Source organism: Muscardinus avellanarius (genome assembly GCF_963383645.1).
Source record: "Muscardinus avellanarius genome assembly, chromosome: 1".
Taxonomy (NCBI): Eukaryota; Metazoa; Chordata; class Mammalia; order Rodentia; family Gliridae; genus Muscardinus; species Muscardinus avellanarius.
Window position 1 is genome coordinate 179,103,485 of NC_137786.1, and position 14,336 is coordinate 179,117,820.

A 14,336-nucleotide genomic window follows, 5' to 3' on the forward strand; every position below is an offset into this window, starting at 1 on the left:
TCAGGAGCCCAGGGAAAACTTCTAGGGCAGCACAACAACCAGCTTAGGTGGTGGGGAGGGGATCCGTGCGAGCCAGGCTGAGGAAACCCTGAGAGGGCAAGGGTGGGGAAGGGCCCAGGCAGGCAGTACTTGTTATAGAGTACGATGTCCGGCCGCCACACAAGACTGCTGGGGATGCGGATGGCATCCAGGCCGCCATAGGCTGCAGGGTCCCATCGTAGGTAGGCATCTGTCCATTCCTGCCGGATCCACAGGTACAGGGTCAGCACCTGGTTCCGTTCATCCTGTGGGGCAGGGAGTGGAAGGCTGTATGTGCACACCCTGACCCCTTTTTGCACACTCATCTGCAGGGCTCTGCTCAGCACCCACGAATGGGACTTGCCCATACGCTCTAGTCCCCTCCCGGGCCTGACTGTGCCCTCTCACCTGGCAGCTGCTTCTCGTGTCTGGGCCACACTTTCCTCAGCAAGCATAGGGATTCTTGCTTAGCAGGGATTCAATGAGTTCAAGTGTGCAAAGTTTGGGGCACACAGTGGGCACCCAGTACTTACTGCCTGTCGCTGTCATTAATTAAACACAGCCAAAGAACTGTGGAGAGAATAATCCCGGTCTCTCCTCCTCCCTCCCTTGACAGGGCTCCAGGTCACACCCCACAGTGTCCCACCACACAACGCACCATGTCGATGATCTGGGACAGCGTCACATCTAGCGTCACGTTCAGAGCCTGGTCTGTGTCCGCCACGGGTCTCAGGGCGCTGGTGTAGTTGGTGAAGAGGTCCCGGAACAGCTTGTGAGCCAGCCTGCCCTCGGCTCCCAAGCACGCTGCAGGAGCAGTCAGCAGGGCTGTCATCCATGACTGGTCGGGGGGCCTCTGCCCCATCCTCCACCCCGGCTGGAGTCCTGTCACCTGCTCCAGCAGGGGAACGGCCTCCTGATGTGTGTCCTCTGCCCTCTCGCTGTGGCTCTAGGTCCTCCCTGGCCTGCCTCCAGGGATGAATGAGGGAAAGCCGCAGCCTGTGTCCTGGGCAATACGGACTTCTTCCCCACCCGTCCCTTCCTTAGGTCCCGGATTCAGCCTTCTCTGCTCCAGAGTCTGGAAGGACCCAGATAGGCCCCAGGAGTCCAAATTTTCACCCAGGCATTGTGAAGCCTATCACCCCGTCCTCCAGTTTCTGGAACCTTTCCTTTCCTCCATCTGCATGAGAGTTGGTTTTCCCAAATATTCTGATATAGGCCATGTTCCCTCCTCTGCAGCTGCTTTGCTGGTTTGCTTTCAGAAGGGATCTCGCTGTATTGCTCATGTTCTCAAATTCCTGGGCTCCAGTGACCCTCCTGCCTTGGCCTCCTGAGTAGCTGACTACAGGTGTGTGCACCGTGCCCAGTATTCTCTCTTCCAAAAACACACTAGTATTTTTCCTTTCTTTTTATTTTATTTATTTTTACCTGGTGATAGAACGCAGGGATGTTCTATTTCTGACCGATAGCCTTATTTTCTTTTCCTTTTTTTTTTTTTTTTTGTGTGTGTGTGTGGGTCTGGGGATAGAACCCAGGGGCATTCAACCTTGAAGCTACACCCCTTGTCCTATTTTTTAATTCTTTAGTTTGAAACAGGGTCTCACTAAGTTGCAGAGGGTCTCACTAAGTAGCTGAGGCTGTCTGCGAACCATAATCCTCTGGTCTCAGCCTTCGGAGTGCTGGGATTACAAGCGTGTGCCACCACGCCTGGTGTTTACTTTTTTGTGGTACTGGGAATTGAACCCAGAGGCATTGTACCTCTGAGTTACACTTGCATACTTAATTAATTAATTAATTATATTTATTTATTTATTTATTTATTTAGGTGGTACTGGGGTTCCTGGAAACCCTTCTACCTCCGGTCTACACTCCTAGACCTATTTTTATATTTTTTATTTGGAAACAGGGTCTCTTAAGCCAGTGCGGCTGGCTTCAAACCTGCACGGTTGTCCTGTCTCCGGCTCCCAAGCGCGGGGATTACAAGTGTGCCCCACCACGTCCGGCTTTTTTTTTTTTTTTTTTTTTTTTTTGGTGGTATTGGGGTTCCTGGAAACCCTTCTACCTCTGGACTATACTCCCAGAACCATTTTTATATTTTTATTTAGAAACGGTCTCTACGCCAGCAAGGCTGGCTTAAAACTTGCATGATCCTCCTGTCCCCGCCTCCCAAGCGCGGGGATTACAAGTGTGCGCCACCACGCCCAGCTATTTATTTTTTTTTTAAAAACAAGCTCTGGCAAGTTTTATTAAAGAAAAATGTTGCATGGTGTACTTTTCACCAGTCTGTTCTGGCATGCTCCTAATGATATCAGAATCACCTGGATCAATGACAGCCAGTGTGCACACTCTAGTATTTTCCGCAAGCTGTGCCCAATTTTATATTATTGCCATTGTAGTGATGAACACCTGTTTTGGCCAACATGGCATAGTATTCTATTTCAGATTTCCTTAGAGCCGGGCAGTTGCTGGCGAGGATGACCAATTTCACTTTGCCCTGTCTGGTCATCTTCAGAGTCTGCGTGTACCCCAGCATGTACTTGCCACTTCTCATAACAAGCTGGAGCCTGGAGTTGATTGACTCCAGGAACTTTTTCGTCCTCTTTGCGGCCTTAGGCATGGGACGGCCCCCAACCACAAGCAGCCACCAAGATGGCCGGGAAATGAGAAAGGAAGGTCCTATTTTATTTTAAAACAGGGTCTCACTAAGTTGCTCAGGCTGGCCTCAAACCTGCCACTCTCCTGTCTCAGCCTCCCAAGTACTGGGAATCAGGCACCTGCCACAAGGCCTGATGTAGGATTTCTTTTGGGGATCAAATCCAGAACCTCTTGCATGCTAGACAAGTGTGCTACCACTGAGCTATACCCCAGCACACCCTCCCCATTTTATTTTTTTCAAATTTTGAGACAGGGTCTCATAAGTTGTCCAGGCTGAGCTTGAATTTTATATGTGTGAATATGTGTGTGTGTGTGTGTGTGTGTGTGTGTGGTACTGGGGTTCCTGAAAGCCCTTCTACCTCTGGGCTACAATCCCAGACCTATTTTATATTTTTGAAACAGGGTCTCTTAAACCAGCGTGGCTGGCTACGAACTGGCGCGATCCTCCTGTCTCCATCTCCCAAGCGCGGGGATTACAAGTGTGCACCACCACACCCCACTTTGAGCTTGAATTTTTTTTTTTTTTTTTTTTTTTTTTGGTGGTACTGGGAGTGGAACCCAGGGGCCTTCTACCTCCGGGTTACACTCCCAGACCTATTTTATTTTATTTTTTATTTTTATTTATTTAATTTTGGGGTCTGGGGATGGAACCCAGGGGCATTTGACCTCCGAGCTATACCCCCTTCCCTATTTTTTATTCTTTATTTTGAAACCGGGTCTCACTGAGTTGCAGAGGGCCTCACTAAGTAGCGAGGCTGTCCGCGAATGGCGATCCTCCAGGACTCAGCCTCCTAAATGCTGGGATTACAAGTGTGTGCCACCACGCCCGGCTCCAGGCCTATTTTATATTTTATTTGGAAATAGGGTCTCTTAAACCAGCTGAGGCTGGCTTCGAACCTGCGTGATCCTCCTGTCTCAGCCTCCCAAGTCCTAAGATTACAGGCACACACAACCAGCACATGCTAGGTTTTTATGACACACATTTTCCTCAGCCCTCAACCTAAAGTGTACTCAGAATCCTCTTCCTCTTCCCCTCAGTCCCAGACTTGTATAAACCACAATCCACTCCTGAGTTTGCTTTCATTTTTTGGTACTGGATTGAACCTAAGGACATCCTACCACTGAGCTCTACCCCCAGTCTTATTTGCTTTTGAAACAGGGTCTAGCTCAGTTGCTAAAGATCTTGCAAAATTGATGACGCTGGCCTTGAACCTGTGCTCCTCCTAGCTCAGCTTCCCAAGTACTGTGCTTCACCACACTTGGATTTTTTTTTTTTTTTTTTTTTTGTGGTACTGGGGATCGAACCCATAGGATTTCCACCTCTAAGCCACAACAAGCCCTATTTTATTAAATTTTGAAACAGGGTCTTACTAAATTACTGAGGCTGGCCTTGAACCTGTGGTTCTCCTGTCTTCTCCAGAACCTCTTAAACTCTACAGGTCCAAAATATAAACTACCTCCTGCCCACCCTCTGAAACTTGCTTTTTTGTGTGTGCTGGTGATCGAGCCCAGGCCTGGTGCATGCTAAGGATGAGCCCTATCACTAAGCTACACTCCCACCTCTGACACCTCCTCATAATCCTGTGTTCGCCATCTCAGCAAATGGCACCCTAGTGTCCTCAAGAAAACCTGTGAATCATCTTTCCTTTATTCTTCCTCCTCCCCATGTGTCCACTCAGTCTCCTAATCCTGCCGACATGTCCTGAATCCACCCTCTCCTCCTAGCTCAGCCTTCCTCCCTGGCTTGGACCAGAGCACCAGTGGCCTCCACACTGCGCCCTGCCTCCAGCCCACCTTTGCCTACCACCCTCCACATTTACAGTACATCACCTTTTTCTTTCTTTTTCTTTCTTTCTTTTGGTGGTACTGGGGTTCCTGGAAGCCCTTCCTACACTCCCAGACCTATTTTATATTTTTGAAACAGGGTCTCTTACGCCAGCACGGCTGGCTTCGAACCTGCGCGATCCTCCTGTCTCTGCCTCCCAAGTGCGGGGATTACAAGCGTGCGCTACCACACCTGGCGCAGTACATCAAGCTTTTGAACTTGCAAATCTGACCAGGCCAGTACCTGCTCAGACCTTTCAGGGCTCCCTATGGCTGCAGGACACAGCTTTGGCCTGGCACCCAAGGCCTGACTTTTCCAGCTCCACCTCTGGAAGCTTCCCACCCCAGTCAGGCAAGTCTCTCTCCCTCAGCACCCCTCTTCTCCACGCTCCCCAGATGGAGAGCTTGTCCCCACACATCCACTGGAGAGAGACAGACCATGTGGGGAGCAGTGTGGGAGCACGGGAATCACAGCAGAGACGGCCAGGGCAGCCCACCGGCTTCCTACCTGCAGGGAGCTGGAGCAGGAGCTGGAGCAGGAGCAGGAGGCCCGGGCACAAGCGGCTGCTTGGGGGCCCCATGATTGTCCAGCAGCCAGAAGTGGGCCGGGTGCTAGTCCAGGCCTAGCACAGCATCAGGCACGGTGACACAGACCAAGCCTGGAGGTGAGGAAGACTGAGGTCTCTGGCGAGTCTGCCTCTACTCCGGGTCTGGGGCCCTTTTGGTGGCCACCCTTCCTGCTCCTACCTGCCCTGCGATGTCCACTGTCTCCTCTGCTGCTCGTTCCTCGTTCGCCTTCTGGTCTCAGCCTCTAGCCCCTTCTAAGCCCCTGCACCTCCCTCTCACTGCCTCCCGTCGTCTTCTCTGGAACCTTCCGGGTGTCTCGCTCGGGTCTTCCTCTTACACCCCTTCTCTACCTTCTCTTCAGCCTCGTGAGTGCCGTCCTCCGCTCCCCAGCTTCACCTCTGCGCCTGGGCTCTAGGTGAGCCTGGCAACCTCTCAGAACAGGGGCCGGGACTGTCAGCCCCAGGACAGTGGCCCTCTTACTCTGCTGTTTATTAGCTTAATCCAGGGGTTGGTTTGCCTGTGCCCTTGGGAACAGAGCAACTGAACCTGACACCTCAGGCTTTTGAGATCTAAATTATTCAAATTCTGTAATGCGGCACCAAGCATGGTGCAAGGCCCATGGTGGGACTCTCCAGCTGGAGAGTCCAGGGACCTGGAGTCAGGATGTAGGAAGACCAGGGCTTAAGTGTGAGTGGCCTGGGCCTGTGCTCCCAGCTCTGCACTTTAGAGGCTCCTTTATCCCTGCAGCTCTCCTCGAGGGACCCAGAGCATCAGGTCAGGTATCAAACCAATGCTCCCCTCCAGGTGGAAGTGGTGGCTCTACAGAGCAGGGGTGGCAGCCCCATCCATTCTGCAGAATCCCTGGAGTTATTCAGACACTGTGGTGTGTGTGCACCTATAATCCCAGTACTTGGGAGGCTGAGACAGGAGGATCGCACAGGTTCGAAGCCAGCCTCACCTACCTTAGAATCTTAATGAGACCTTGTTTCCAAATAAAATATAAGATAGGTCTGGGGGTGTAGCCTGGAGGTAGTGGAAGGCCCCTGGTTCCATTCTCAGTACCACAAAAAGAAAACAAAAACAAAGACACAAAATAAAAAACAGAACATAGCCAGTGTAGTGGCGCATGCTCGTAATCCCAGTATTTGAGGCACTGACACAGGATTGCAGGTTCGCGGCCAGCCTCAGCAACTTAGTGAGACTGTTTCAAAATAAAAAATTAAAAAAAAAGGGCTGGGGGTGTAGCTCAGAAGCAGATTGCCCCTGGGTTCAACCACTAGTACTGCAAAACAAAACAAAATAACAGAACATAGAGGTGTGGTGGCGCACACTTGTAATCCCAGCATTCAGGAAACAGAGACTGGAAGATCACGATTCGAGGACAGTCTCAACTACTTAGTGAGGCCCCTTGCAACTCAGTGAGACCGTTTCAAAAATAAAGAATAAAAAAAAAAAAATCAGGGCTGGGGGTGTCACTCAGAGGTAGAATGCCCCTGGGATCCCCAGTACCACACACCCACACAAATAAATAAATAATTTAAAAAACTAGGGCTGGGGGTGTATCTTGGAGGTATAATACTCCTGGGTTCCATCCCCAGTAACGCAAAAAACAAAACAAAACAAAACACAATATGAGCTGGGTGTGGTGGCGCATGCTTGTAATCTCAGCATCTGGGGGGCTGAGACAGGAAAATCCGGTTTGCAACCAGCCTCAGCTACTTAGGCCGTTTGCAACTCAGTGAGATCCTATTTCAAAATATAGAATAAAATAAGGCTGGGGGTGTAGCTCAGATGTAGAATGCCCCTGGGTTCCATCCCCAGTACAGCAAAAAAACAAAAAACAGAACATAGAAAGGGTTGGGGTATAGCTGAGAAGCAGAATGCCCCTGAGTTCAGTACCACAAAAATAAGTAGATAAGTTGGCGGGCATGGTGGCGTGTGCTTGTAATCTCTGCGCTTGGGAGGCTGAGACAGGAGGATCGCACAGGTTCGAAGCCAGCCTCAGCTACTTAGTGAGGCTCTCGGCAACTTAGTTTATTTGTTTATTTTATTTGTTTCCAAATAAAATAAAAAATAGGTCTGGGAGTATAGCCCGGAGGTAGAAAGCCTCTGGGTTCCACTCCCAGTACCACAAAAAAAAAAAAAAAAAAAAAAAGATAAGTAAATGGAAGGTTTAAGGCTACAGTATAGCTCAGTGGTACAGCATGTGCTTGGCATGTATGAAGCCCTGGCACCAAAAAAGTAAACTATAAATGATTTTGAAGGCTTTTTTTTTTCTTACTTTTTTCTTTTCTTTTTGTGGTATTGGGGATTGAACCCAGAGGCATTCTATCTCTGAACTATACCCCCATCCCATTTTTAATTTTTATATTTACTTTATAGTGCCAGGGATTGAAACCAGGGCATTCTATCTCTGAGCTACACACCTAGCCCTATTTTAATTTTTATTTGGAAATGGAGTCTTGCTAAATTGCTGAGGTTGGCTCAAACTTGTGATCTTCCTGTCTCAGCTTCCCAAGTACTGTGATTGGAGGTATGTGCCACCATGCCCAGCTGCAAGTAGGCTTTGAATGATGGGCAATTTAAGGACCCTAACTAGGAATCTTTGTGAATAAAACTATGTGTACCAATCAGTATTAATCAATAACTCTCTTTCTCCTAAATTTGCCCCTATAAATCTATCCTTTGGGCTAGTCTGTATCTCAGTTTAACACCAAATTTTTCTTTTAATCCATGGCCTATCTCCATTTAGACCACAAATTCTAAAAAACACGCTAAATCAAACAAGACTACCAAAAAGATCCTCAGTGCAAGAAGGCTCAAAAATACAAAGGGAAAGCCAATACCAAGAATGCTATAAACATTTATTTATTTTTTTAAGAAAGTAGCTTCAGAAAGAAAATAATCTAGATCATTTATTTATATATATATATATTTAATAAAAACCTTTACATAATCTTCATGCATAAAAGACCCAGGGTGGCCATGTTGTCTATGACAGTTCTAACACCACTGCCATAGGCCAGTCCTGGGCTCCCCGCAGCTGGCAGCAATGCAGTGAAGTCCCTCTGCCTGCCCTGAAGTCTAGCTTCTTGCCCACTTTAGTGAGTTTTATCTTCTGGGAGAGTAAATGAAAGGTGGGCAATGCTTTGGGGCTAGAATGGGAAGGGTTAAAGAGGGCCACCCCAAACCTACCATTTTTATCCAAACTCTCCAGGCAAACCCAGACTGAGGTCTCAAGTGGACAAGTGATAATCAGGGACCAAACTAAGTTCTGGGAGCTTCCCAGAGACATGTGACATGTGACCAAGGACTGCTGCTTATAGGAGGACAGGAGGTTTGGTAGCCATGGAACATTCAAGGCAGGAACAAAGTAGGCTTTGGTGATTGTTCCCTCGGTGGCAGGCACTCCTGTCTACCCTCAGTGTCAGAAAGACCCTGTTCTGTCTTCTCAGCCAAACCCTCTTTTGTCTCCAAAATTCAGTGCTCACCATTCTACTTCAGAGACAAATTCCCCTTCCTTCTGTGGGTATTCATCTGTGAAGGAAGGGCAGTCCTAGATCAGCACTTTTGTCCCATCACCTGTCTCACCCCTTTCAGAAAGTCTAAGAATAAAGGGGCGGGAGTAGAAGTAGGGTAGTAAGTTGGCATGGAGGCTTGCAAGATCCAGACTGTGGACAGTGGAAAAAAATTCCCTGGTTCTTTGGGGGATTCTGCCAAAAGAGCTTTATTGACCATTTTTTGAAAAGAAAAAAAAAATTGAATGGTCTTGAGAATGGTAAAAGGAGCCTGGTCTCCTTCATTTGGTTCCAGAAGCCCTTATACTATAATCAGTATTAAGAGAAGCCCTGAACAACTGGAGGATGCTGCGTGGAGCAGCAGGGAGGGAGAGTGGATTCCATAGCAGACTCAGAGAATGGCAAACAGTGGCAATCAAAACAACGCCGGGGCCCGCTGTGTGGTGAGTGTGAATGAGCATGTGAGTGTGGTGGCAAGAGCCTGGGGCTCACTGGCTCCCAACCGTCAGTTCTCGCAGATAGGATTGAGTGAGGCTGCGAAGTTCCTCCAAGGCATAGTCCTCAGGCATGGGGAGCCGGCCAATATGGGGAGCCAACAGGCGCAGAGGGACTCGCTGAGGGTCTGGCGCTGAATCGGAGGTTGTGTCCGGGGCATGCTGCAGGCTCAGTACCACCCGCAGCAAGTTGGCTACACGTTTGGCCATGTCTAGAGAGAAAAAGTGGAGTAAGCAATGAGGATGGCGCTGGTGAGAAGTGGAAACTGGGATTGGTGGGGTGGAACATACTAGTCAGCAGGGAGGAGGGAGAGGCTATAGGCCTACCTGACTGAGCCAGGCGATCCTTGGCATTGTAACACTGGATCTGCTCTATCCGGTTGCACAGTGAAGTCACTTTGGTGTGTAACTGCTCTAGTTCATAACCTGAGCAATCCACCTACAGAAATGCAGAAAAACCAATCAGTTCAATCTGGCCTCGAACCTGTGATCCTCCTGTCTTAGCCTCCCAAGTACCAGGATTATAGGTGTGTGCCACAACACCCAGCTGAGATGGTATGGCTTCTTCAGAGCACATATGTAGTAAGAGGTGGGGCCCAAACTAGCACTTCATTTAGGTCTTCTGCCTCCAACTTCACAACCATTTCTAAAACACCACAGGGCCCTCTTTTTACCCTATACATTCTCCTCCTGTGTTATGATCTACTACTCCCACGGCTCTAATTATGATCAATGTCTTAAAATTCCTAAATCTTTATCTCTAGCCTAATATACTCAATCTTCCATCCTCTTTCCCATGACCACTGATCTAACTCTCACATCACCACTATATCTCTTGAAATATCTTAAAATACTGTCAGTATCAACCTGTCTGTATCAAATTTCCTCCCATTCTAGAACCAGAGTACTTTTTCAAAGAAGCATATGTATGTACATATGTGCTGGAGATTCAACCCAGGGACATGCCATGTCCAAGCTACAACCCCAGGTCCCCTTTAAAAAAAAAAAAAAATTTAAACAGATCTTGCTAGGTTGCTAGAGTCTAAGTTAACAAGGCTGGTCTTGAACTTGTGATCTTCCTATCTCTGCCTCTCAAGTACTGGGATTACCACCACATTCAGCCCATATCTATATTTTATCAATTTTACTTTTTTTTGTGTGGTACTGGGAGTGGAACCCAGGGGCTTCCTACCTCCGGGCTATACTCCCAGACCTATTTTTGGAAACGGGGTCTCACTATGTTACTGAGAGCCTCACTAAGTAGCTGAGGCTGGCTTTGAACCTGTGTGATCCTCCTGTCTCAGCCTCCCAAGTGCGGGGATTACAAGCGTGTGCCACCACGCCCGGCTTCAATTTTACTTATACTGTGAATATTTTCCAGCACAGCTTATCCCACTTGCCTCAAGTATGACTGTCATATAGGTCCTCTCTCTCATTCTTGCCATGAACCACTTTAAGTCTCCCATCACCTCCCTCTTCCTTCTCCCAATGGATCACACCATCCTTCCAACAGTATCTCTCATTTAATCTACTCTTAGGGAGCTTGCAGAGTCTATTATTTACTGTTTATAGCAGAACTATCCTTTTTATCTGCCAGAGTCATCTTTAAATTGATTTTAAACAATGATAAACAGGAGAAGATGGGAGTCTTTGCTGTCATGAAACTTATATAATAAGAAATTATCAGATAATAAGCCTTAAAGAATCAGGCCACACATATGCTAAGTAGGCTGATGTGGCAGAAAGAAACTGGATGGCTATTTTAGATTGGGAGGTCAGGAGAGGCGTCTCTGAGGAGGTCATATACAGGCTGAAACCTGAATAGTAAGGAAAAAACTATCAAGAGTGGTGAGGCACACACCTGTAATCCCAGGACTCGGAAGGCTGAGATAGGAGGATTGCAGGTTTAAGACTAGCTTGAGCGACTCAGCAAGACCCTCTTTCAAAGTAAAACTAAAAAGGGCTGGAGGGGGGATGTTGCCTGGACATAGAATGCATGTGGGTTCCATCCCTAGCACCACACACTCCCATACGCCAAATCACAACCCCCACCCTGCCCCAAAAGGAAAGGGTCAAGATTTCTAGGCAAAAATAACAGTAAAACCTTGTAAGTTGGGAACTAAAAGGAAGTTTTCATAGTAAAAGGTGGAGTCCAAGGAGAGTAGAACAAGATAAAACTGCAGAGGTTTTAAACTAAAATTAGTGTTTCTTTAAATTGTGGATGTAAACCAGCCGTGGTGGTGTGCACGTTTGTAATCCCAGTATTTGGGAGGCTGAGACAGGAGAATCCTGGTTTGGAGACAGCCTTGGCTACTTAGTGAGGCCCTGTTTCAAAATAAAGATTAAAAAATAGGGATGGGGGTATAGTTTGGAGGTAGAATGCCCCTGGGTTCTATCCCCAGTACCACACACACACACACACACACACACACACACACACACACACACACACACAATGGATCTAGCTCTTAGCTACACTGTGACTTTGACTCCCTCAGACTGGGTTAGGTAGTTTTTTTATATACTGCTTTATCAACAATACTCTTTAATCTTACACTTATCCTGCAGTAATTGCTGGTTTACCTTTAAATACCCCCCCATCAAATGAATACTTCGGTAATGGCAGAACACACACTATTTACATTTATTCCCATAATCCTCTTATAATGCCTGACAAACACTGGGATCTCAATAACTAGGTTGTGTGAATGAACTAATCAATGTTCAATGAGAAAAGGGCTTTCTTCAATGATTATTTAGGGAAGATGCTCTGAATCCATCCTAAAATAATATACACATAATGTGCCTGGCACTGTGCTAAGAGCTGGAACTTTGGTGAGGACAAAAATAAACAACAAATAGCCAGGCGTGGTGGTGCATGCTTGTAATCCCAGTACTTGGGGGATTCATGCCTGTACTCCCCAGCAACCCCCCCCACATAATAATAGACAACAATTATCAAACATTTAGTATATGTAAGATATTGTGCTAAACACTTTGAGGCTGCCTGCAAACGTGATCCTCCTTTCTTATCCTCCCAAGTACTGGGATTGCAAGCATGCACCACCACACCTGGCCTCCACTCTGCCCTTCACTTTTTTGTTTTTTTAGATGAGTGACAGGAAAGGTTAGTTAACATGCTCAAAGTTATATAGATAGCGATTAAGAAAGACATGAATGAAATCCAACAGCCTGATTTCTGAACATGAGCTCTTAATCTCTAAACTCTACAGCCTGTAATGTTACATCAAAAAAGATCACCCCAAAATGAGCGAGTGGTATCCTGGACATGTGAATAAATACAATGTAGTCTGACAGGTATACTAGTATAAAAATGTGCCAAGTATTTTGGTAGTAAGAAAGAAAGTGCAATGAATCTGAGAGATAAACAAGGAAAAGCAGAGCTAAGAGCAATTATGATTCTCCCTACCCCACACTCCTCCTTGTGTGGTACTGGGGATTGAATCCAAGGGCATTCTATTTCCAAACTACACTCCCAGTCCTTTTTGACTGAAAACAGGGTCTCAATAGGTTAATAAGAGTCTCACTACTTGCTAAGGCTGTCCTAGAACCTGCATTTCTCCTGTCCCACCCTCCCAAGTACTAAGATTACAGGTGTGTATCACCATGCCTGGCTGCAATTTAGATTTTTAAGGATGAAGATAAGTATGTTAGGTAAAGAGTAGAATATAAGCTGGGCATGGTGAAACACCTGTAATCCCAATACTGGGAGACTGAGACAGGAGGTTCGCAGGTTTTAGGATAGCCTCATTAAGAAGACCATGCTTAAAAAAAAAAAGGGTTGGGGGGTGTATCTCAGAGATAGAATGCCCCTGGCTCCAATCCTCAGTACCATAAAAAAAGAAAAAAAAGTTTGGTGGAAACACCACAAGCAATTTAGTGTGAGCAGGCCAGGCTGGCAAAGTTGCAATATGGGATAGAATTGGTAGGAGTTAAGGCAGGCATAAAAGTAAATGCTTCTAAGGGGACCTGAGTCCTATATTTATGAGTTTGGTTTCTGTGTGGTAACCAAGCAATGGAGGTCCACGTTATGGATTGACCAAAAATATTTTAATGAAGTCTTTGAGATTTGAAGAGTACACTAGGGTTGGAGGTGTAGCTGAGTGGTAGAGCATTTGCATAGCATGCTCGAGGCCCTGGATTTGATCTTCAATATTGCAACAAAAAGAGCTAAGAAAAAATGTTCCATTAAGTGCATACTAAGGACTTCTGAGGTCTCTTAAAGCCAGGGGAAAAGAAAACGAGGTAGTGGTTTAAAGAACTCAGGTACCTGTTGAATATGGTGGAGCATTTCAATGACTCGAATATAGTCCAAGTACACAAGTCCAGATGTTTCCCAGTCCTGAATTAGGCTGCTGCGCTCTGGAGGCGCTAGGTCTTCCAAGAACCCCTTCAAGTAGTCGTAGTTTTCATTAATGATAGCATCTAAAGAAAGAAAATGTTGAGTAGAATATCAATAAAGTGGATGGTTCCCCCAAGTGCAGAGGACCTGGAAGAAATCTAAGACAGGAAGGAAGGAGATATAATGTTGGGTCAGACTTGAGAATTAGAAATAGATACTATGAGCTAGGTGTGGTGACACATGCTTGGAGTCCCAGTGTTTGGGAGGCTAAGACAGAAGGATCTCGGGTTCAAGGACAGCCTTAAAAAAGTAGTGAGAGCCGGGCGAGGTGGCGCACACTTGTAATCCCCGCGCTTGGGAGGCAGAGACAGGAGGATCGTGCAGGTTTGAAACCAGCAGTGCGCGCTGGCTTAAGAGACCCTGTTTCCAAATAAATAATGTAAAAATAGGTCTGGGAGTGTAGCCCGGAGGTAGAAGGGCTTCCAGGAACCCTAGTACCACCAAAAAAAAAAAAAAAAAAAAAAAGTAGCGAGACTCAGCTGGGCATGATGGCACATGCTTGTAATCCCTGCGCTTGGGAGGCTGAGACAGGAGAATAGCGCAGGTTCGAATCCAGCCTTAGCTGGCTAAGAAACCCTGTTTCCAAATAAAATATAAAATAGGTCTGGGAGTGTAGCCCGGAGGTAGAAGGCCCCTGGGTTCCATTCCCAGTACCATCAAAGGGGGGAAAAAAATAGTGAGACTCTTGTCAACCTAGTGAGATTCTGTTCCAAAAAATAAAAATCTAAGCTGAGCATGGTGGCGCATGCTTGTAATCCCAATTCAGCTACTTAGTGAGACCCTGTTTCAAAATAAAGAAATTAGGCTGCGGGTGCAGTTCAGAGGTAGAATGCCCCCTGG

General features: G+C 46.9%; 1 protein-coding gene and 1 pseudogene across 4 annotated transcripts in view; both read right to left on the reverse strand.

Annotated features, from left to right (window-relative positions):
- Positions 1-2,235: 2,235 nt before the first annotated feature.
- Positions 2,236-2,632, reverse strand: LOC308258823 (large ribosomal subunit protein eL30-like; annotated as a pseudogene). Its single transcript has one exon. The product of its transcript is annotated as a large ribosomal subunit protein eL30-like (transcript).
- Positions 2,633-9,067: 6,435 nt separating this feature from the next.
- NUP98 (nucleoporin 98 and 96 precursor) overlaps positions 9,068-14,336 on the reverse strand; it is a gene marked incomplete at both ends in the record, with an annotated part of 114,117 nt that continues 108,848 nt past the window's right edge. For all 3 annotated transcript variants that reach the window (XM_080699206.1, XM_080699205.1, XM_080699204.1), the window contains 3 exons: positions 9,068-9,285; positions 9,401-9,512; positions 13,365-13,519. In XM_080699206.1, coding sequence (XP_080555332.1) covers positions 9,068-9,285; positions 9,401-9,512; positions 13,365-13,519 — 485 coding nt within the window. The remainder of the gene's footprint in view (positions 9,286-9,400; positions 9,513-13,364; positions 13,520-14,336) is intronic.